At 47.0% G+C, this 24,781-nt stretch overlaps 1 protein-coding gene across 3 annotated transcripts in view; it reads left to right on the top strand.

Moving 5' to 3' along the window:
* Positions 1-20,988, top strand: part of NKIRAS2 (NFKB inhibitor interacting Ras like 2) — a 66,632-nt gene extending 45,644 nt beyond the window's left edge. Inside the window, exons 1-4 of one of the 3 annotated variants that reach the window (XM_069751790.1) lie at positions 6,663-6,714; positions 11,902-11,999; positions 12,484-12,725; positions 16,715-20,988. In XM_069751790.1, coding sequence (XP_069607891.1) covers positions 11,906-11,999; positions 12,484-12,725; positions 16,715-16,954 — 576 coding nt within the window. In that variant the 5' untranslated portion in view covers positions 6,663-6,714; positions 11,902-11,905 and the 3' untranslated portion in view covers positions 16,955-20,988. Of the gene's footprint in view, positions 1-6,662; positions 6,715-6,757; positions 6,972-11,901; positions 12,000-12,483; positions 12,726-16,714 lie in introns of those variants that run through there. The other 2 variants (XM_069751791.1, XM_069751792.1) reach the window with 2 other exon arrangements.
* The last annotated feature ends 3,793 nt before the right edge of the window (positions 20,989-24,781 follow it).

A 24,781-nucleotide genomic window follows, 5' to 3' on the forward strand; every position in this document is an offset into this window, starting at 1 on the left:
GTCTCAGAACTTCTCCTTTCCCTCTATTGAGAAGCATTAGTACTTTTGGGCCTCCAGTACTGTTATGATCTGGTGATTCAGAACCACAATGGACCTGGTGGTTAAGAGCACTGAAAATGACCTGATAGTTACTAATAACATAGGACGAGCTCTGAGACGTGGGAACTCTGCTGACCGCAATCCCTAATCCTATCATACCACACTAGAGGTAGCCGTGGAGCGCTCCTGACCAGACCTAGGCGCCTCGGGCACAGCCTGAGAAACTAGCTATCCCTGAAGATAGAAAAATAAGCCTACCTTGCCTCAGAGAAATTCCCCAAAGGAAAAGGCAGCCCCCCACATATAATGACTGTGAGTAAAGATGAAAATACAAACACAGAGATGAAATAGATTTTAGCAAAGTGAGGCCCGACTTACTGAATAGACCGAGGATAGGAAAGATAGCTTTGCGGTCAGCACAAAAACCTACAAACAACCACGCAGAGGGCGCAAAAAGACCCTCCGCACCGACTAACGGTACGGAGGTGCTCCCTCTGCGTCCCAGAGGTTCCAGCAAGCAAGACAAACCAATATAGCAAGCTGGACAGAAAAAATAGCAAACAAAAGAAACACAAGCAGAACTTAGCTTATGCAGGGCAGACAGGCCACAAGAACGATCCAGGAGAGAGCAAGACCAATACTGGAACATTGACTGGAGGCTAGGAACAAAGAACTAGGTGGAGTTAAATAGAGCAGCACCTAACGACTTAACCTCGTCACCTGAGGAAGGAAACTCAGAAGCCGCAGCACCACTCACATCCACCAAAGGAAGCTCATAGACAGAACCAGCCGAAGTACCACTCATGACCACAAGAGGGAGCTTGACCACAGAATTCACAACAGGTCTCATGCTGGATATAGGGAGGCTATAGGGGTCTCATGCTGGATATTTGGAGGCTATGGGGGTCTCAGGCTGGATATAGGATGACTATGGGGGTCTCATGCTGGATATGGGGAGACTATGGGGGTCTCATGCTAGATATGGGGAGACTAGGGGGGTCTCATGCTGGATAAGGGGAGGCCAGTGAAAATTCATATTATAAGGTAAAGGAAGAAAATCAAAATGTGTAACATATAATCCCTTAAAAAATAATAAACTTTTAATGAAAACTTTTTAAAAAATACCTTCCCATTGCAGACATAACAATAAATTCATTAAGATATAGGTCTTATTACAATAACCTGTCAATTCCCTACGCTTGCCTGCTATCCCTTCCTAGCAGTGGGGGTTGGCACCCTATTAGGCACGATTGTTTGGCACCCCCACTCCACGACGGCTGTCCATGACTAGCCCTAGTACATACTATTATGCTAAAGGTTGGAAAACAATGAGCAATAAAAGAAATTAAGGGATAGAGCTTATCAATTTGCAGAGAACAGGTTATTTGAAGTGTTGTGCACCCTCATATAGTCACCCTGCAATAGTCAGGTTTATGTTAGCAAACATGTCCTGTTAAGACCATGTACAATGGAAGCCTGTGGCACTGCTGAGGTGTTATGGAAACCCATAACATACGGTGGTGTAATTATATGGGGGTCTAATGCTGGACATGGAGAGGCTATGGGGGTCTCATGCTGGATATAGGGAGGCTATAGGGGTCTCATGCTGGATATTTGGAGGCTATGGGGGTCTCATGCTGGATATAGGGAGACTATGGGGGTCTCATGCTGGATATGGGGAGACTATGGGGGGTCTCATGCTAGATATGGTGAGACTATGGGGGTCTCATGCTAGATATGGGGAGACTATGGGGGTCTCATGCTGGATATGGGGAGGCTATGCATGCCTCATGCAGTAGATGGGGTGTTTATGGGAGCTCTGTCTGTGGGGATCATGCTGTATATAGAGAAGCTGTGTAGGTCTCATGCTCTATATGGGGAGGCTGTGTGGGGGATCTTACAGTATATAAGAGGCTGTGGGGGGCTCATGCGATATAGAGAAGTGGCTGTCATGTGGTTCAAATGATATATAGGTGGATGTCAACATACTTAATTCTGCTCAATATTAAGTGATACAATTAATATTAACCCCTTCACCCCCGGACTTTTTTCCTTTTTCCAGAGCCATAACTTTTTTATTTTTCCATCAATATGACCATGTGAGGGCTTATTTTTTGCGGGACGGGTTGTACTTTTAAATGATACCATTGGTTTTACCATGTGGTGTAAAAGAAAATGGAAAACGGAAAAAAAATTCCAAGTACAATGAAATTACAAAAAAATGCAATCCCACACTTGTTTTTTGTTTGGCTTTTTTTTTTTGCTAGGTTCACTAAATGCTAAAACAGACCTTCCATTACGATTCTCCAGGTCATTATGAATTCATAGACACCAAATATGTCTAGGTTCTCTTTTATCTAAGTGGTAAAAAAAAAATCCAAAGTTTGTAAAAAAAAAAAATTGCGCAATTTTCCGATACCCGTATGGTCTCCATTTTTCAAGATATGGGGTTGGGTGGGGGCTTATTTTTTGCATGCGAAACTGATGTTTTTAATTATACCATGTTTGTGCTGATATGTTCTTTTGATCACCCGTTACTGCATTTTAATGCAATCTCGCGGCGACCAAAAAAACGTAATTTAGATTTTTTTATTTTTTTCTCGCTCAGTCATTTTGTGATCAGGTTAATCCTTTTTTTATTGATAGATCGGGCAATTCTGAACACGGCGATACCAAATATGTGTAGGTTTGATTTTTTTTTATTGTTTTATTTTGAATGGGGCGAAAGGGGGGTGAATTGAACTTTTATATTTTTTTTATTTATTTTATATTTTTTAAACACTTTTTTTTTTAATTTTGGCATGCTTCAATAGCCTCCATGCTCCATCACCTCTGCTACATAGAGGTGATGCACAGAACTTTTCAGAATATTTTCCCACACTCGAGTTCATATGAGGACATCCAGCAGAGGGCGCATCACCGCGACTGAAGGTAACTACAGGTCATTGACCTACATTCCATTCATTCCCCGGGATTTTTACAGGCAGGGGCGGCTGCATTAGCAGAGCTTCTGCTTGTCAAATTAGTTAACCCTTTCAGATGGATTTACATCGTGGGACATGACAGAACGACGGAAGGTATGGGATATTGTTGTTTTTTAATTTTACCTTTTTTACAGAATGAGGGTCTTCAGGTGGATTACCAGCATAATAAAATATGACAAAATCATGTGTATTTATTTCATTAAAATACTTTGTAATAATGTGTGTGTGTGTTTTTTAACCATTTCATACTATTGGATTAATAATGGGTAGGTGTCATAATTGACGCCTCTCCATTATTAACCTGGCTTAATGTCACCTTACAACAGCAAGGTGACATTAACCCTTCATTACCCCATATCCCACCACTACAGGGGAATGGAAGAGAGTGGCCAAGTGCCAGAATAGGCGCATCTTCCAGATGTGCCTTTTCTGGGGTGGCTGGAGGGCAGATGTTTTTAGCCAGGGGGGGGCCAATAACCATGGACCCTCTCCAGGCTATTAATATCTGCCCTCAGTCACTGGCTTTACCATTCTGGCTGAGAAAACTGCGCGGGAGCCCACGCCAATTTTTTCAGCGATTTAACCCTTTAATTTAATAGCTAGAGCGCCCAAATTTTGCACATACACACTACTAACATTAGTAGTGTGGAATATGCAAAAAAAAGGGATGTGAGATGGTTTACTGTATGTAAACCATATCTCATATCATGTCGGGTTTGGGAAGGAGATAGGAAAAGCCGGCAATTGAATTACCGGCTTTTAAGCTATCTAGCGCTGTATGATATATTAATATATATATGTGTGTGTCTCACTGACTATATATATATATATATATATATATATATATATATATATATATGTAGACAGTATATATGTTTTTACGATTTTTTGAGCACATGGATCCATTGTATGTCCGTATGTCGGTTTTGCAAGCCTGCGAGAAAATCTCGCAGTACGGATGCCATACGGATTACATACGGAGGATGCCATGCGCAAAATACGCTGACACACTCTGCCTACGGAGGAGATACGGATCACCATTTTTTGAATTTTGTGGCGTATTACGGACGTAAAATACGGACCGTATTTTTATACACTGAGTGTGAGGCCGGCCTTAGAGGACACACAGTAGGTGCAGTAATAGGGACACATACGGCATCATTGACTCCGCATTGGGGTATCAGCAGGATAAGGCGTTTGTGAAGGTTGGGAATAGATTGGGACGGTGCAGGAAATGTGAGAATTCAAATGTGTCTTTGTTGTAATCTCTGCAGCCAAGTCCTGGCAGGAGAAGTTGTTGTGTCGGTCTGGACTAGAGATGAGCGAATATGTTTGGAAAATGAACGCCAAACATAAATTCGGCACGAATATGGTGCATTCAGATTTGTGATTGGTAGCACAGGCATTTTTCTTAAAATCAGAAAAAGTCGGTAACATTCAGTAAAAGTGCAGGAAAATAATTGCGTTGCCACTAAAGTATTTTAAAGTAGATGATAGAATAAAAGTCGTCAATTCATTTGCTGAGTACAGTAATATCACAGCGTGACAGGTTAGAATACATTAGATAGAATAGATACCTACACATAGAATATATATATATAGATGTCAGTGACACGCATATGTACTGTATATGTATATATTTTACATACATAGATAGAAGAAAAGCTGGCAATTCGGCAGCCGTGTAGTGTAAAATTACAGCAGGAGCCGATGGTGTAGAAGAGACAAATTACATACAGTAAATACACAAAGAATAGGTAGATATACAGATGTATGTGATAAATACAATTAGCACAGTGTGTGTGTGTGCAGCTTACTTTAAATGTATTTAATTAATAAAAGATTATTTTTCTGAAAAAAATGGCATAGGCTCCCGCTTAATTTTCATAGCTAGCAGAGGGAAAGCTGATGGCTGTGGGCAAATGTTTATAGCCTTGGAAGGGGTAATACCCATGGAGCTTCCCACGCCATTAATATCACCTCACAACTGTATACTTAGCCTTTACTGGCTATTAAAATGGGGGACCCTAAAAAAATGGTGTGGGGTCCCCTATAATTAATAACTAGCTAAGGCTATGCAGACAGCTGTGGGCTCATATTAAGAGCCTAGGAAGGGGTCATGGATTCTGGCTCCTCCAGACTAAAAACATCAGCTCTCAGCCAGGCCCAAAAAGGTTCATCTCTTAGATGTACCAATTCTGGCACTTAGCGTCGCTCTTCCCACTTGCCTTGTAGCAGTGACAAGTGGAGTGATAGTTGGGGGGGTTGATGTCACCTTTGTATTGTCAGGTGACATCAAGCCCCGAAGTTAGTAATGGAGAGGCGTCAATAAGGCACCCCCATTACTAACCTCATAGTCATATTGTATAAAAATACAGACACCCAGAATAAAGTCCTTTAATTAAAAGAATGACACACTCCTTTACTAATCTTAATTAAACCATACTTACAATCTCACCCATTCCCCTGATGCCCTTATCATCTGCAAAAGAGGTAAAAAAAAACCAACAATATTCCGCACCTCAATTATCCATGTGGGCAATTTTCCATGTGGGCAATTTTCCGTGTTGGCATTTTTCTTGTGGGCAATTTTCCTGTAGACAGTTTTCCTGTGGGCAATTTTCTGGTCACCGCTTATTGAGGAACGGTGAATTCCTGGTGACCCCATCAGTGCACCGAGGGGCCTCACTTACATAGGTAATGTAACCGATCCACGGGCAGCATGTATCACACCGGAACTACATGATTTCAGCCACATATGTTTAATGCTGAAACGTTTCATAGAAAAAACCTAGTTTAATAGTCGTTGAGGACCGAGCCGCATGGGAGACCAGTCAGACAGGCGGGTCCCCGGCAGCTTCTCCGCCTGTTGTCCTGGAGTGACCGGTCTGTCTCTACAAGTGCACCCAGGGAGAGACCTCTCAGTCACTGGCAGCGGATGGCATAATCCCCCGGGGACCCGCCTGTCTGACTGATCTCCCATGCGGCTCGGTCCTCGGCGCCTATTAAACTATGTTCTTCTCTGAAACGCGACAGCGCGTGTGTCCATCACTGCACCAGCCTGGAGCTGAGACGTGTGGGGGGTCCTAGGGTCTACACCTACAGTCTGGCCCAGCTAGCCTCAGGGCTCACATAGCACTGCCAGCCACAGGATTTCCATAACTCTCATAGGAGGCAGTCAGAACAATGCTGAAGTTGGTTTCTTATTTGTCCAGTTTCTTATTATAGATGAGGAGCATCACTATCTGTGTGTCTGCAGTGTGAGAGCAGTGGCCCAAGGTCATTTAACCCTTTCACCCCTTCAGTGCCCACTTTGATGCCCATTTTTATGCCAGTTTTATAATTTTTGTAGCTGTTTTTAAGCATATTCACATCGGGGTACCTCAACGCATTGTATTTTATTTTTTTGTCATTAAACCTGTAAAAGGCAGAAAAAAAGAAATTGCCGAATAAGAAACCGACTTCAGTCATATGGCAATGCAGAAAGTGCCAGTTCTCTGTGCCTAGAGGGAGACCTATAATAGGAAATGGTGGTGGCCAGTAATGAATGAGGGAACCCAGCCACAGCCTGCACATGCACACCCCACTATCGGCACTAGGTGGCGCTGTGTCCGCCCCGCTCTCCTGTTTCCTCTGTTTGGCAGGAAGCAGGAAATGTCCGCTGCTTCCTCCTGATTATTACCGAGCGCAGGTACGTGACGCCTGTGGTGATGGCGATGTCCTCCGGTACTCCTGGCACCGAGCCGCGTGTGGTGACCTGTATCATCATGTGGAGGGGCAGATCTCAGGCTGCGGTTGTTCTCCCTGCTATATGAGGGAGTGGGGTAGTGCCGTTAGGAAAGTGTGTTGTCGTACAGGCGGATATTATTTAAGCCCCCATTAATTTGGTTGAGCCCCATGAGTGTGCAGTGCCCGCAGGGCGCCTGTAGTTCCTAATTTAATGCAATGGTAAGTTCTGCCTCCCCTGGGCCCCATAGATGTGATCCCTGCTGGGCCCCCATACTGCCTCAGAATCATTATGCAAAGTTCCACCTTCGCCAGTCCCCAAAGGTGCTGCGACTCCGCCGTTCCCCACAGGTGCTGCGCCCCCGCCGGTCCCCACAGGTGCTGGGCCCCCGCCAGTCCCCACAGGTGCTGCACCCCCGCCGATCCCCACAGGTGCTGCGCCCCCTCCGGTCCCCACAGGTGCTGCGCCCCCGCCGATCCCCACAGGTGCTGCGCCCCCGCCGATCCCCACAGGTGCTGCGCCCCCGCCGGTCCCCACAGGTGCTGCGCCCCCTCCGGTCCCCACAGGTGCTGCGCCCCCGCCGATCCCCACAGGTGCTGCGCCCCCTCCGGTCCCCACAGGTGCTGCGCCCCCTCCGGTCCCCACAGGTGCTGCGCCCCCTCCGGTCCCCACAGGTGCTGCGCCCCCGCCGATCCCCACAGGTGCTGCGCCCCCGCCGATCCCCACAGGTGCTGCGCCCCCTCCGATCCCCACAGGTGCTGCGCCCCCTCCGGTCCCCACAGGTGCTGCGCCCCCTCCGGTCCCCACAGGTGCTGCGCCCCCTCCGGTCCCCACAGGTGCTGCGCCCCCGCCGGTCCCCACAGGTGCTGCGCCCCCGCCGGTCCCCACAGGTGCTGCGCCCCCTCCGGTCCCCACAGGTGCTGCGCCCCCTCCGGTCCCCACAGGTGCTGCGCCCCCTCCGGTCCCCACAGGTGCTGCGCCCCCGCCGGTCCCCACAGGTGCTGCGCCCCCGCCGGTCCCCACAGGTGCTGCGCCCCCGCCGGTCCCCACAGGTGCTGCGCCGCCGCCGGTCCCCACAGGTGCTGCGCCCCCGCCGGTCCCCACAGGTGCTGCGCCCCCTCCGGTCCCCACAGGTGCTGCGCCCCCGCCGATCCCCACAGGTGCTGCGCCCCCTCCGGTCCCCACAGGTGCTGCGCCCCCTCCGGTCCCCACAGGTGCTGCGCCCCCTCCGGTCCCCACAGGTGCTGCGCCCCCGCCGATCCCCACAGGTGCTGCGCCCCCGCCGATCCCCACAGGTGCTGCGCCCCCTCCGATCCCCACAGGTGCTGCGCCCCCTCCGGTCCCCACAGGTGCTGCGCCCCCTCCGGTCCCCACAGGTGCTGCGCCCCCTCCGGTCCCCACAGGTGCTGCGCCCCCGCCGGTCCCCACAGGTGCTGCGCCCCCGCCGGTCCCCACAGGTGCTGCGCCCCCTCCGGTCCCCACAGGTGCTGCGCCCCCTCCGGTCCCCACAGGTGCTGCGCCCCCTCCGGTCCCCACAGGTGCTGCGCCCCCGCCGGTCCCCACAGGTGCTGCGCCCCCGCCGGTCCCCACAGGTGCTGCGCCCCCGCCGGTCCCCACAGGTGCTGCGCCCCCGCCGGTCCCCACAGGTGCTGCGCCCCCGCCGGTCCCCACAGGTGCTGCGCCCCCGCCGGTCCCCACAGGTGCTGCGCCCCCGCCGGTCCCCACAGGTGCTGCGCCCCCGCCGGTCCCCACAGGTGCTGCGCCCCCGCCGGTCCCCACAGGTGCTGCGCCCCCGCCGGTCCCCACAGGTGCTGCGCCCCCGCCGGTCCCCACAGGTGCTGCGCCCCCGCCGGTCCCCACAGGTGCTGCGCCCCCGCCGGTCCCCACAGGTGCTGCGCCCCCGCCGGTCCCCACAGGTGCTGCGCCCCCGCCGGTCCCCACAGGTGCTGCGCCCCCTCCGGTCCCCACAGGTGCTGCGCCCCCTCCGGTCCCCACAGGTGCTGCGCCCCCTCCGGTCCCCACAGGTGCTGCGCCCCCGCCGGTCCCCACAGGTGCTGCGCCCCCGCCGGTCCCCACAGGTGCTGCGCCCCCGCCGGTCCCCACAGGTGCTGCGCCCCCGCCGGTCCCCACAGGTGCTGCGCCCCCGCCGGTCCCCACAGGTGCTGCGCCCCCTCCGGTCCCCACAGGTGCTGCGCCCCCGCCGATCCCCACAGGTGCTGCGCCCCCTCCGGTCCCCACAGGTGCTGCGCCCCCTCCGGTCCCCACAGGTGCTGCGCCCCCTCCGGTCCCCACAGGTGCTGCGCCCCCGCCGATCCCCACAGGTGCTGCGCCCCCGCCGATCCCCACAGGTGCTGCGCCCCCTCCGATCCCCACAGGTGCTGCGCCCCCTCCGGTCCCCACAGGTGCTGCGCCCCCTCCGGTCCCCACAGGTGCTGCGCCCCCTCCGGTCCCCACAGGTGCTGCGCCCCCGCCGGTCCCCACAGGTGCTGCGCCCCCGCCGGTCCCCACAGGTGCTGCGCCCCCTCCGGTCCCCACAGGTGCTGCGCCCCCTCCGGTCCCCACAGGTGCTGCGCCCCCTCCGGTCCCCACAGGTGCTGCGCCCCCGCCGGTCCCCACAGGTGCTGCGCCCCCGCCGGTCCCCACAGGTGCTGCGCCCCCGCCGGTCCCCACAGGTGCTGCGCCCCCGCCGGTCCCCACAGGTGCTGCGCCCCCGCCGGTCCCCACAGGTGCTGCGCCCCCGCCGGTCCCCACAGGTGCTGCGCCCCCGCCGGTCCCCACAGGTGCTGCGCCCCCGCCGGTCCCCACAGGTGCTGCGCCCCCGCCGGTCCCCACAGGTGCTGCGCCCCCGCCGGTCCCCACAGGTGCTGCGCCCCCGCCGGTCCCCACAGGTGCTGCGCCCCCGCCGGTCCCCACAGGTGCTGCGCCCCCGCCGGTCCCCACAGGTGCTGCGCCCCCGCTGTGGTGCCTCATATACGTTATGGTCAGTTCTGCCTCTGCTGGGCCCCATAAGTGCACTGCCCATAGTGACACAGAGGTGGTAGCTATACCCATTATGCACCCCACATCACCCATCATCCTGCTTTGCCCAAAGCAGGAAGTTACTGTAAGCGGCAGTACACAGGTAACGTCCTCCTCCTGGGGCAGAGAGGGCAGCTGCCGGCACAGACTGCACTCCAGGAGTGTAATGTGGCGTCCCGGACCCTTGGTCACTGTAGGGCCGCCGCTAGTGGAGATGTTGGGACCCTCACTTGATCTCATGTATGATACAGCGGTGTGGATATGTTACCAATAGCAACCAATCTAATATCACGATGAACACACTATTTTTTTTGCAAAAGAAATGTGTTCTTATGATTGTTTCTTTGCAAGTTAATGTATTTGCATATTTTAAAGAGTTTGTCAAGTTTCAGGAATTTTTGGTCCTTGGCTGCAATTTGTTATAAAAAAACAAACCGCACTTTATTCATCATCGCCGAGTCTGGTAAAAGGGGGGTGATTTGAACTTTTATGTTTTTAAACACTTTTTACTTGCTTCATTAGTGTCCTTAGGAGACTTGAAGCTGCGATCCTCGGATCGCCTGTGGTACACATAAGGGCTTCAGCCTTGCTGTGTAGCAGAAATGATCATCTGCTATGAACTCCGGCCACCGGCGGCGCTCATAGCAGATAGGCAATGACAACAACAAGGGTCTCCTGCAGACCCCTATATGCGCTTCCTTTCTCATAGAAACAGTTTGTGCAGACCCCAGGTTGTAATCCTAACTCATAGGCGCCCCGTGATCATGTGACCGACACTGATGGGCGTGGTTGGTGACGCGCTTCTGGCGCACTCATTTTAAATGCCGCTGTCAAAGATTGACAGTGGAATTTAACATGTTAGGGGCACATGAAAGCCAATCAGTCCAGCTGTCGTGCTTGAAAAGGTGCGGGCTCAGCACCGGAGCCTACATCAAAAAGAGGTAACCTATGACGTACATATATGTCATGGGTCATAAAGGGGAGTAAAACTTCAAACAAAGATTACACAAGAAACTCAAAATGGATTTCTTCACCGCAGGTATCATTTTAATCAGTGCAACAGCGCGAACATGACAATGTCTGTAGTTTCCTTGACAACATCCTGCCTTCAGGTTCTCTTTAAAGGGGATGTAACTGCAGACTTATGAATCCCCCCCAGGTCACGCGCTGTGTGCTGCGAGGTTTCGTGGCTTCTGAGCTGGGACCAGAGGGTATGTATGCATTCACACAGAGTGACTGCAGGCTTATCAGTTTGGACCGGACAACCCCGGTGGAGTAGGGGAGGACCTCGGAATGGTTCACTGGTGTGTTCATAATTTTAGACCAATAGCAACCAGTCAGATGATTTTGATTTTCTAACCTGCCCTCACAGATGGCACCTGGTTGCTATGGTAAGAGCTCAGCGGGGGTGCCCCGCGTCGTACCCCAACAAATCAGATATTGATGGCCTGTACTAAGGCTAGGTCATGATTAAACAGAAAGAGTAGTGCCTAATTCCTTTAAATATTCCCATATTATGCTTATGTGAAAATGGTCTTTACTTTCAGTAAACCTTTATCTACATCAGTTGTCAATACTCTGTGTGCTATTAAAATCCCAACCTGATGTTCTCCTTCATCTGCCTATTACCCCTCACACCTCTTCCTGGGTGAGTGACTGTGGCCTGGACAGTGCACATGGTCAATACAGAAGCAAAACATGGCCCCGGAGCACACTATCAGGTCCGGGCATAATCCGGCCATGTGACGAAGGCTGAGGGTATGTGCACACGATGCGGAAATATGCTGCGGATCCGCAGCAGTTTCCCATGAGTTTACATTACAGTGTAAACCTATGGGAAACAAAAAACGCTGTACACATGCTGCAGAAAAAACCGCGCGGAAACGCAGCGGTTTACATTCCACAGCATGTCACTTTCTGCGGATTCTGCAGCGGTTTTACAGCTGCTCCTATAGAAAACCGCAGTTGTAAAACCGCAGCGGAATCCGCAGAAAAACCACGATAAATCTGCAGCAAAAACGCAGCGTTTCTGCCCTGCAGATTTATCAAATCCGCAGTGGACCATTATACATGTGCACATAGCCTTAGGGTTCTAGTACTGTGCTGTGATCCTTTTTCTACTTTCTCATTTAGAATAATGGGGAAAAGCTGCAAGGTCGTATTGTGTGGACAACAATCAGTAGGGAAAACCTCCATCTTGGAGCAGCTGCTCTACGGCAATCATGTGGTTGGTAAGTTCAGTTTGGCATGGCTGCTTCTGAAGTATGAGAGATGGCATTGATGCGGGCATAGTCACCGTTTATGAGAGTGGAGCTTCATGCTCTCCTTGTGATTCTCTCTGGTACATTCTCTTCCTTCCATCCTTCAAAGCTGGTAGAATAGTTGGCATTTGTGCACACCTGGCATTACATACCTATAGACATTAAGTTAGCTGCCATACACAGTGGGATCTACTGGTGGTCTAGTGGAGGATGAACATATAATTACAAAAGCGGGTTTCTGCAGAGTTAGAAAAGCATGGCTGCCTTCTTCCAGATGCCTCTGCTATCCACAGCGCCCGGGGTGTGTGATATTTCAGTTCAGCCCCATTGAAGTAAATGTGGCTGGCTTCCGGACAGCTTTCTGGAAGGAAGGCAGCCATTATTTTCCACTGTTGTCTTTTACATATGTTATCGTTCCTTTGTTTCAGGTAATGTATCTCTTAATGTCTTACAGGATCAGACATGATGGAGACGCAGGAGGATATATACATTGGATCCATTGAGACGGACCGGGGCGTGCGGGAGCAGGTTCGCTTCTATGATACACGAGGCCTAAGGGAAGGAGCTGAGCTCCCCAAACATTGCTTCTCAGGAACTGACGGATACGTTCTGGTGTACAGTGTGGATAACAAGGACTCCTTCAAACGGGTAGAGGCTCTGAAGAAGGAGATTGATAGATCCAAGGATAAGAAGGAGGTAAAGTGATTTCCGTCTGAGAAGATTCTTCTCGATGAAGCAGAAATTTGCAATAAAGTCTCTGAATGTTCTTTATTTTTATCAAAGGTGTTACCAACCTTTAGTACTGATCACCAGGGTAGATATGTGTTTGATCGTTGGAGGTTTAAAGGGGTTGACCAGGTTTGGGTTGGAAGTCTGAAGTTACTCTATGTGACTGCAGACTAATGAATCCATAAAGTCCGTGCATTGCACACTGTCAGGATTCTCCGGTGTTGGCGGTCACATGACTGCAAGTATGTTACATGAAGTCATGTGACGATTATATTTGCGTGGGCTTGCTCAATTCACTTGTATTGAGCGAATCAGTGTCCTCTAGTTGTAATGTGGCAGGAAGCATGCACATCGTATACTTGCGGTCATGGGATTGCCCATTCTTATCGCCAGCACCAGAGATTCCCGACGGCGTGCTGTGCGCACTGTAAGGATTCATGAGGCTGTGTGCACACGTTCAGGATTTTTTGCGTTTTTATTCACGGTTTTTCGCTATAAAAATGTGATAAAACCGCAAAAACGCATACATTAAGCATCTTATTATTAGAATGCAATCCGCAATTTTTGTGTACATGTTGCGTTTTTTCCCGCGGCTGAATCACATTCCAGAAAAAAAACAGCATGTTTATTCATTGTGCGGAATCGCGGGGATTCCGCACACATAGGAATGCATTGATCCGCTTACTTCCCGCATGTGGCTATGCCCACCATGCGGGAAGTAAGCAGATCGTGTGCGGATGGTACCCAGGGTGGAGGAGAGGAGACTTTCCTCCAGGCCCTGGGAACCATATACCTGTAAAAAGAAACACTACGTTTGACAAGTGTGACCAACCTGTCAATCAGTTTTCCAAGCGATGCTACAGATCGCATGGAAAACGCTAGCATTCTGCAAGTTAATTACACTTGTAAAACGCTAGTGTTTAGCGGGAAAACGCATGCCAATTCCGCATGTGATATACCCACGGCACAGTTGCGGAACTTTCAGCGGCAATTCCGGACGTGTGCACATAGCCTAAGTCTGTAATCACATAGTGACTGCAGACTCTCATCAGAAGACGGGACAAATCCTTTAACCACTGAGAATGCCATCGATCATGGCACTTTTACATTTTCTTTTGGGTTAACAGGAATCTCACTAGAATTTCACCTGAACTATTTATTTGTGCATGTAGCTCTTTCAAAGGTCAGTCCAGCAATATCTTTACATAGCCAGTCCGTTCCCCAGTTACTGAGAAATTGTTTGAATTGATATGTAAATGAGAATGTCGTTTTGAAGTCTCTGTCACTCCAGCTCTATTCTGTGCCTAGCACCGTGTCTTTTTATTTACTGACAGCTTCAGTGGTGTGTGATTTCAGACAAATGAGGCAGCGGTGCTTGGCGAAGAATAGAGCTGGAGTGACACAAGCTTCCTATTTACAAAGAGTTCTTCAGTTCATTTGTATATTAATTCAGATGCTGACTTCTCAGTAACTGAGGAACAAACTGGCAATGTAAAGATACTGCTGGACTCTTTGAGAGAGCTTCATCTGCATATAAATACTTTTGGGGCGTGAAATCCTGCTGACAGATTCCCTTTAATTGAAGCCAGAGTTGAGCCTGTGTCCTGCCTCTAGGGAGTAACCAGAATTAATCTGAGTTACTACAAGTTCACATTCTTTTCTGCTGCCTTACAGGTGATGTAAATGGCTGGTTGACATGGAAATACCTGTCTGTTCAGCAGTGGTAGCTACGATAACAGATTAAAACAGTGTCCATGTTTCCATAACTCCCATTCACTTGTATGGCAGATCCAGAAGCAGCATTGTGCAGCTATTTCTGTAGTCCTGACCACCTCTGGACGATAAATAAACATAGATTTTTCCATCAAAATTATAAACGGCTTAGATTACCACTTTAATACAGCAGCCTGTCAATGCCAGCAGACAGTCACATAACATTTTATGGAAAGGCCAACTGAGACTGATCTGTCAGTATTGGATCTTCCATACGGTGCTGAGACTGATCTGTCAGTATTGGATCTTCCATACGGTGCTGAGACTGATCTGTCAGTATTGGATCTTACATACGGTGCTGAGACTGATCTGTCAGTATTGGATCTTCCATACGATGCTAAGACTAATCTGTCAGTATTGGATCTTACATACGGTGCTGAGACTGATCTGTCAGTATTGGATCTTACATACGGTGCTGAGACTGATCTGTCAGTATTGGATCATAGATTTTTCCATCGAAATCATAAATGGCCTAGATTACCACTTTAATACAGCAGCCTGTCAATGCCAGCAGACAGTCACATAACATTTTATGGAAAGGCCAACTGAGACTGATCTGTCAGTATTGGATCTTCCATACGATACTGAGACTGATCTGTCGGTATTGGATCTTCCATACGATACTGAGACTGATCTGTCGGTATTGGATCTTACATACTGTGCTGAGACTGATCTGTCGGTATTGGATCTTACATACGGTGCTGAGACTGATCTGTCAGTATTGGATCTTCCATACGGTGCATAGACTGATCTGTCAGTATTGGATCTTACATACGGTGCTGAGACTGATCTGTCAGTATTGGATCTTACATACGGTGCATAGACTGATCTGTCAGTATTGGATCTTCCATACGGTGCTTAGACTGATCTGTCAGTATTGGATCTTACATACGGTGCATAGACTGATCTGTCAGTATTGGATCTTACATACGGTGCTGAGACTGATCTGTCAGTATTGGATCTTACATACGGTGCATAGACTGATCTGTCAGTATTGGATCTTCCATACGGTGCTTAGACTGATCTGTCAGTATTGGATCTTACATACGGTGCATAGACTGATCTGTCAGTATTGGATCTTACATACGGTGCTGAGACTGATCTGTCGGTATTGGATCTTACATACGGTGCTGAGACTGATCTGTCAGTATTGGATCTTACATACGGTGCATAGACTGATCTGTCAGTATTGGATCTTACATACGGTGCATAGACTGATCTGTCAGTATTGGATCTTACATACGGTGCATAGACTGATCTGTCAGTATTGGATCTTCCATACGGTGCTGAGACTGATCTGTCGGTATTGGATCTTACATACGGTGCTGAGACTGATCTGTCGGTATTGGATCTTACATACGGTGCTGAGACTGATCTGTCGGTATTGGATCTTACATACGGTGCATAGACTGATCTGTCAGTATTGGATCTTACATACGGTGCATAGACTGATCTGTCAGTATTGGATCTTACATACGGTGCTGAGACTGATCTGTCGGTATTGGATCTTACATACGGTGCTGAGACTGATCTGTCAGTATTGGATCTTACATACGGTGCATAGACTGATCTGTCAGTATTGGATCTTACATACGGTGCATAGACTGATCTGTCAGTATTGGATCTTACATACGGTGCATAGACTGATCTGTCAGTATTGGATCTTACATACGGTGCTGAGACTGATCTGTCGGTATTGGATCTTACATACGGTGCTGAGACTGATCTGTCAGTATTGGATCTTACATACGGTGCATAGACTGATCTGTCAGTATTGGATCTTACATACGGTGCATAGACTGATCTGTCAGTATTGGATCTTACATACGGTGCATAGACTGATCTGTCAGTATTGGATCTTACATACGGTGCTGAGACTGATCTGTCGGTATTGGATCTTACATACGGTGCATAGACTGATCTGTCAGTATTGGATCTTACATACGGTGCATAGACTGATCTGTCAGTATTGGATCTTACATACGGTGCATAGACTGATCTGTCAGTATTGGATCTTCCATACGGTGTTTCTTATGTACAGTTAGTGTGGTTACTGTTAGTGATCTCTTCGGGAGGATGAACAGCATGCAGGATATATAATGTTGTGGTGCCGTTAACATTTCCTCTCTATATGCCACTTTACATTTTACAGCGTGTTCACATATTTTCTTTTCTCTTGTTAGGTCACGATTGTAGTCTTGGGGAACAAATGTGACCTCCAGGAGCAGAGGGGCGTGGAGCATGATGCCGCTCAGCAATGGGCCAAGGGCGAAAAGGTGAAACTGTGGGAAGTGTCAGTGGGCGAGAGGCGTACCCTGATTGAGCCTTTTGTGTTCCTGGCTAGTAAAATGACACAGCCCCAGAACAAATCTGCCTTCCCTCTAAGCCGGAGGAACAAAGGCAGCGGCTCTTTGGACAACTAGCTGTGAATGGCCTCTTGGAGAGAAGGTTACACTGGAGACCCAGCATCACTGCATGCAGCACCGTCACACATTCACCTCCAGCCTCCATCTATTGTTGGGTGCAACATTGAGGATTTGCCCCAGATGGTTATCTCATTAGAGCATGTATGGCACGACTACTGATGGCTAATTTCTGGGAAGAATCCTTTAAGACTTGTGTGTAACATTTACTGACACGTGCTCTACCTTTGTGAACCTCGCTGTGTCAGTGCTTAGGATATAGAACAGAGCCAATCGTTTATGAATTGTGGCTAAAAGATCGATGTGAATGATCTTGAAAACTTGCGGTTTCAGTATAAAATGATTATAAAGAAGACATGCAGAAGTGGGCAACAGCCCTGATTCAATGCTATTTCTTATATTTCTTTACATTCTGTAATGCTTTTCAATATCTTTTACTTCACTTTTATATCTTCAATGACACTGCGATGGATAAGACTTAGGCTACGTTCACATTAGCGTTACGCTAATGTGCGTCGCTGTTGCGTCGGCGACGCAGCGGCGACGCGCCCCTATGTTTAACATAGGGGACGCGTGCGGTTTTTTGTTTGCGTTTTCCGACATGTGCGTCGTTTTCGACGCTAGCGTCGGACGCACGAAAATGCAACAAGTTGCATTTTTCGTGCGTCCGATTTTCGTCAAAAAACGACGCACGCGTCGCAAAACGCAGCGTTTTTGCGCGCGTTTTTGGTGCGTCGCGCGTTGCGTCGCCGACGCACCGGCGCGCAACGCTAATGTGAACGTAGCCTTACAGGGGTTCATTAGTCAGTTTTAAATAGTACACCCTTTAAATGGAATCTGTCACTGGATTTTTTGCTATGTAGTCTGAGAGCCCCATTATGTCACTTACCGGACTCCCATTTTTCTGTTTCCATACAATAAGTGTTTTATTAACATGAGATTATCACTACAGGACAAATGGCCTTGTGCCTACTAATCCAACCCAATCCCCAGCACTAATTAGATGCTGTTAGATGGGTGGGGTAATACACCCCTCAACAACTGAGCTCTACTAGATCTGCAGCATAGATAACTCTGATTCTTTCATAACTGCTGCACACCGTAAACTAAGTGACACATCACTGGAATCAGAGTCTCTGTACTACCTCATGCTGCTTCAGATTTCAAAGCAAAAGTCTGCTAAAAGATTCCGTTTAAACAGCCTATATGCTATTACAGAGCTGTAATCCCAATCGTGTTGTCGTGGAAAACATTGCATTTCCCTCCCTATTATATATATACACACACATACACACATATATATATGTATATATATATATATATTTTTTTTTTTTTAACCTGAACATTTTTCTTTAATATCTTGTTAATATTATTCCCGTTTTTTGAGGGGGGGGGGTTTTTAGCCTCTTCTAATTTTTTTTCTTGGACAGATTTCAGATGCTTTGACATGTGTTAGGCAATGAATATAACTCTAGCTCTTCTTTTTTTTTTTTTTTTTTTTAAAGTGAAAACCTTTACAAAATGCTTAAAAAAAATGCCCAGGCGTTATTGTGGTGGGAATCCTCAGCTACAAAAGGATATAGAGGGTATTGAGACGTCTGTAGTCTTTGGTCATGGGCAGACCATAACCCTCAATAGTTTGTGGATGCAATTTTTCTGGTTATTATTCAAGTCCCTAATGTATTTTCTTGTGCACAGCGCAGCCCGTAAATACATTTATTACTTGTCCACATTCCAGTATATACATTTCAGCTATTCCATGTATCTTTTTTTAAATTCTACAGAATGGACAAAATGAAGTAGATTTTAAAGCTATGTGCACACGTTGCGGATTTTGCAGCGGATCCGCAGCAGTTTTCCATGAGTTTGCAGTACCATGTAAACCTATGGAAAACCGAAACCGCTGTGCCCATGCTGCAGAAAAAACCACGCGGAAATGCAGCGGTGTACATTCCGCAGCATGTCAATTCTTTGTGCGGATTCCGCAGCGGTTTACACCTGCTCCATAATAGGAATCCGCAGGTGTAAAACCGCAGGTGGAATCCGCACAATATCCGCAGGTAAAACACAGTGCCTATTACCTGCGGATTTCTCAAATACGCTGCGGAAAAATCCGCAGACCTCAAGAATCCGTGTGCCCATAGCCTTAAAGTATATTATCCAGGTTTTTAGAACTTCTGGCCTCCAATTAGATGGTGTAGGTCTGATTCTCGTCATCGCTGCTCATCTGCTGTTTAAAGAGGCTTTGTCGAGCCTGCGAGTGCTGTGGACTATTATTGATGACCTATCATAAGGATAGGAAATACGTTTAACAAAAGCCTGGACCCGTGAAACCACCTATGTATGAAAGTATCAAGTATCATTGCATGTGTATGTAAAGAGACTGTTTAGTTGGCGCTCTGCTATTCCACTCTGTGCCTTACATGTGTTTTATTTTGTGATGTTCATGACTTCTGCTCTATAATGCATGACGGACTCTTGCAATATAATTCAAATAATATAAATAGTGCTTCCTTTAAAAGGTACCTGTCTTCATGTTTGAGCGATATGAGATACGGCCACCACCTTTCAGGGCTTATATACAATATTCTAAAATGCTGTGTATCTGCCCCGAACCCGACCTGCAAGACAAGAAAAAGAGCTTGTATTCTACTCACCTGCAGGGTGGTCCACTCTGAGCGATGTCGCTGGTCTTGGTCCGGCACCTTCCTCCTTCATTCAATGCCATCCTCCTTTTTGCTTCTTGTGGATGACGCCTCACATGTCATCCACACGGTCTCCCCGGCATCTTGCTCCTGTGCAGGCGTACTTCTTTGACCTGTTGAGAGCAGAGAAAAGTACTGCAGTGCTCAGGCGCGGAGACAGGTGAAAGAGCCCCGGCGCATGTGCACTGCAGTACTGTACTCTTCCCAGGGCGGAGAATACGCCTGCACAGGAGCGTAATGCCGGGAGAGTGTGTGGATGATGTAGACCGTGTCATCCACACGAAGCAAGGAGGACGACATCGAAAGAAGGGAGGCGCCGGATCAGCGACATCCCTCAGACCGCCCGTCCCGCAGGTGAGCATAATAAAAGCTCTATTTCTTCTCTTGCAGGTCGGGTTGGGGGCTTATATACAGCATTATAGAATCAGTATATCAGCCCTGAAAGGTGGAGGCTATATCGCATATCAGCCAAACCTTGAGACAAGTTCACTATAAAGAAAACCGCAATGCTTTCCTCAGCAGCTGTAGATTTAGATGTTGTTCCTAACCTGCATATTTTAATGATGCTGGTTTTCTTCTTTCTATGCTTGCCATATTTATTGAAGTGTTTCTTTCTTTTTGATAAATCTGTCTTGCATCACATTATTAGTTGGCTTACTTTGTGCCAAAAATGTCTAAAACAATTTTGGCTCATTTTTTTGTAACATTGTGTCGCACCATAAGCCACTTGACTTTGCTGGTAAGACAGTCTTTTTTATCAGCGAGGCCATGTCTTCTAGTCAGACAAGTCATAAGTGTCTAAAACACATCACAAATATGATTCAAGTCACGAAAGACAGGCAATGCCAAAATTCAGACTCATTTAGCTTGATAAAAATGCCCCGTTGTGAGAGACTGCAGCTACATCTCCCTCCTCTCTCACCATCTTTTCCTTTATTTACTGTTTTACGCTAAACTGTTTTTTGGGTCTTTGAGCAGGATTCTAAATATTACAGGGGTGCTAGAGGCTGCTGCAAGGTAAGAAAGATATATTACAAAGCTTGATGAATTCATGTGTATTCCTGATTTATGCAAAGTAACATTCAACAGCAGGTTCTCTGGCGAGTTGGGCTTGTTATGAAGACCATCAATTAATTAACTGATGTTAGTCGGTTGTGAGCACTCACTACCGATAATCGGCTTGTCTATGAGAATATGGAGAGATACACAAGACAGTGCTCTGCTGATTTTTGTCCATTTTACCTTTTTTTGTGTATAAATTTTACTGATGTTTTATTTTGAAACATATGTTATAGAAGATATATTGATAAAATCCATTCCACATACTGATTTTATTGTTCTGTTTTATTTTAACCCTACCCTGAATTGTGTATATGACAATCATATCCTGAGGAATTGAGTCCACTCCATACTGTGAGAGTTCCAACTGTATTACACACCTGGCATCTGTCTCTAACAGCAGCGACCGGAGCTAGGTCTGATTGCTGCAATTTAACCATTTTGAGGACACTGATGGCTGAATTTAAATGGCTTCTTATTTACCACCTGCCCAGGGGTATGGATAGTTTTGCTATGTTACAATATTGAAGTATTGCGGTATATAGCACAAATTCAGTTCTCCAAGGGGAACAAAAAACATAAGTGAATTGTATTTAAAAAGTTTATAAAAATTTTGCATAAGAAAAAAAAATTAAAATAACATTTAAATTACCCGTTTTTTCCAACCTGAGAATAAAGAGATTCAAAAATAAATGTATCTGGTATTGCCACACCTGCAAAAGTCTGATCTATGAAAATATAACATTAACCCATACAGTAAATTGTGTAAAAGAAAGAAAAGAAAATCAAAATTGCTGTTTGTCTATTATTTTCATGACTGCACTTCTTAGCTCATCTTCCATTTTGGGGGGGTGACAGGTTCCCTTTAAACAGGGTTTGTTTCCCCAGACTATTCAGCCCTTTTAGCATAACACATCCCTATGGGTGTGATAACATGATTTGCAATAGGCAGGCTCATTGCCAGCTCCCTGCAAATCTCCCATGGCTCTATTCGGCAGCGTCATTGAGCCTCTGAAGCCGGGTGTACGGTTCCCGTATTCATAGGTGCACTGCGCATGACCAGAGGTGCAGAAGACGGCTCGTGTATATTTTCTGCACTTTCGGTTAGTCGCAGTGCGCTTCTGAAGCTCAATGACCCTTAATAGAGCCGCACGCATGTGTGAGATTTGCAGGGAGCAGGCGATGACTAGTCTGGGGAAACAAACGCTCTGACTAGTTAAAGGCCTAATTTGCATTAGAAAAGCAGAGGTTATAAATACTTGGATGTAAGAAATATGAATATTATACAGGGCTGGTTAGGCAGGGAATTCAGTGATACATATGTGAAGTCTGCTGGATTGGAGTGCATGGGGGACCTGATAGGATCCCTTTAAAGAGAATATGTCATGAAAAACATTTGTTTTCAACTATTGAAAAAATGTAAAGCATTAGGCCGCCGTCACACATGCGAGTTTTACGGACGTAAGAGCGCAGAATCTACGTCCGTAAAACTCGCAAAAAATACGGCACAATTATTCTCTATGCCCCTGCTCCTATTTGCCGTATTTTACTGATCAGTATTATACGGCTTTCTACGGCCGTACAAAATCGCAGCATGCTGCGTTTGTCACCGTACTGCGCAAGAAATACGCCAATGAAAGTCTATGGAAGCGTGAAAAATACGGATTACACACGGACAAGCAGTGTGACTTGCGAGAAATACGCAGCGCTGTTAGAGAGAAAAGCCGGTAATTCAGTGCGGTGTACAGTAAAATCACACTGACAGCTTCCAGTCCAATAGATATAATAAATGTGTACACATAGAATAGGTATATATATATATATATATATGTCAGTGAGACACATATATGTATATATATTAATATTTATTCCAGCGCTATACAGCTTGAAAGCCGGTAATTCAATTACCGGCTTTTTCTTTCTCCTTCATAAAACCCGACATGATTTGAGACATGGTTTACATACAGTAAACCATGTCTTCTCTCCATTTTTTTTGCAGATTCCACACTACTAATGTCAGTAGTGTGTATCTGCAAAATTTGGCCGTTCTAGCTCTTAAAATAAAGGGTTAACTGGCGGAAAAAATTGGCGTGGGCTCCCGCGCAATTTTCTCCGCCAGAGTAGTAAAGCCAGTGACTGAGGGCAGATATTAATAGCCTGGAGAGGGTCCACGGTTATTGGCCCCCCCCTGGCTAAAAATATCTGCCCCCAGCCACCCCAGAACAGGCACATCTGGAAGATGCGCCTATTCTGGCACTTGGCCACTCTCTTCCCATTCCCGTGTAGCAGTGGGATATGGGGTAATGAAGGGTTAATGCCACCTTGCTATTGTAAGGTGACATTAAGCCTAATTAATAATGGAGAGGCGTCAATTATGACACCTATCCATTATTAATCCAATTGTAGTGAAGGGTTAAATAAAACACAAACACATTCTTTAAAATTATTTTAATGAAATAAAAACAATGGTTGTTGTAGTATTTTATTCAACGCCCAATCCAGTCACTGAAGACCCTCGTTCTGTGAGTAAAGAAACATAATAAACCAACAATATACTTACCCTCCGCAGATCTGTAACGTCCAACGATGTAAATCCTTCTGAAGGGGTTAAAACATTTTGCAGCAAGGAGCTGTGCTAATGCAGGCTGCTCCTCGCTGCAAAACCCCAGGGAATGAGGCTAAAAATAGATCAATGATCTATATTTAGCATCATTTGCGGTGAGGCGCCCTCTGCTGGCTGTTCATAGATCGTGGGAAATTACCTAGAAAGCCAGGGAGCCAGGGAGCTTTCTAGGTAATTTCCCACGATCTATGAACAGCCAGCAGAGGGCGCCTCACCGCAAATGATGCTAAATATAGATCATTGATCTATTTTTAGCCTCATTCCCTGGGGTTTTGCAGCGAGGAGCAGCCTGCATTAGCACAGCTCCTTGCTGCAAAATGTTTTAACCCCTTCAGAAGGATTTACATCGTTGGACGTTACAGATCTGCGGAGGGTAAGTATATTGTTGGTTTATTATGTTTCTTTACTCACAGAACGAGGGTCTTCAGTGACTGGATTGGGCGTTGAATAAAATACTACAACAACCATTGTTTTTATTTCATTAAAATAATTTTAAAGAATGTGTTTGTGTTTTATTTAACCCTTCACTACAATTGGATTAATAATGGATAGGTGTCATAATTGACGCCTCTCCATTATTAATTAGGCTTAATGTCACCTTACAATAGCAAGGTGGCATTAACCCTTCATTACCCCATATCCCACTGCTACACGGGAATGGGAAGAGAGTGGCCAAGTGCCAGAATAGGCGCATCTTCCAGATGTGCCTGTTCTGGGGTGGCTGGGGGCAGATATTTTTAGCCAGGGGGGGGCCAATAACCGTGGACCCTCTCCAGGCTATTAATATCTGCCCTCAGTCACTGGCTTTACTACTCTGGCGGAGAAAATTGCGCGGGAGCCCACGCCAATTTTTTCCGCCAGTTAACCCTTTATTTTAAGAGCTAGAACGGCCAAATTTTGCAGATACACACTACTGACATTAGTAGTGTGGAATCTGCAAAAAAAATGGAGAGAAGACATGGTTTACTGTATGTAAACCATGTCTCAAATCATGTCGGGTTTTATGAAGGAGAAAGAAAAAGCCGGTAATTGAATTACCGGCTTTCAAGCTGTATAGCGCTGGAATAAGTATTAATATATATACATATATGTGTCTACTGACATATATATATATATATATATATATATATTCTTTTCTTTTTGGGACACATGGATCACTTCTATAGCGGTATGTTGGTTTTGCAAGCCTGCGAGAAAACCACGCAGTTCGGATGCCATACGGATTACATACGGAGGATGCCATGCGCAAAAAACGCTGACACAGCCTGCCTACGGAGGAGCAACGGACCATTTTTTTGGGGACTTTTCAGCGTATTACGGCCGTAATATACGGACCGTATTGTTTTACGCTGTGTGTGACGCCGGCCTTACTGTTTTACATTTTATTTAACTAGTTCTAGATCGCTTATAGATATTAAACATCATGGTGATCCAGCTCAG

Source organism: Ranitomeya imitator, chromosome 2 (assembly GCF_032444005.1).
Source record: "Ranitomeya imitator isolate aRanImi1 chromosome 2, aRanImi1.pri, whole genome shotgun sequence".
Taxonomy (NCBI): Eukaryota; Metazoa; Chordata; class Amphibia; order Anura; family Dendrobatidae; genus Ranitomeya; species Ranitomeya imitator.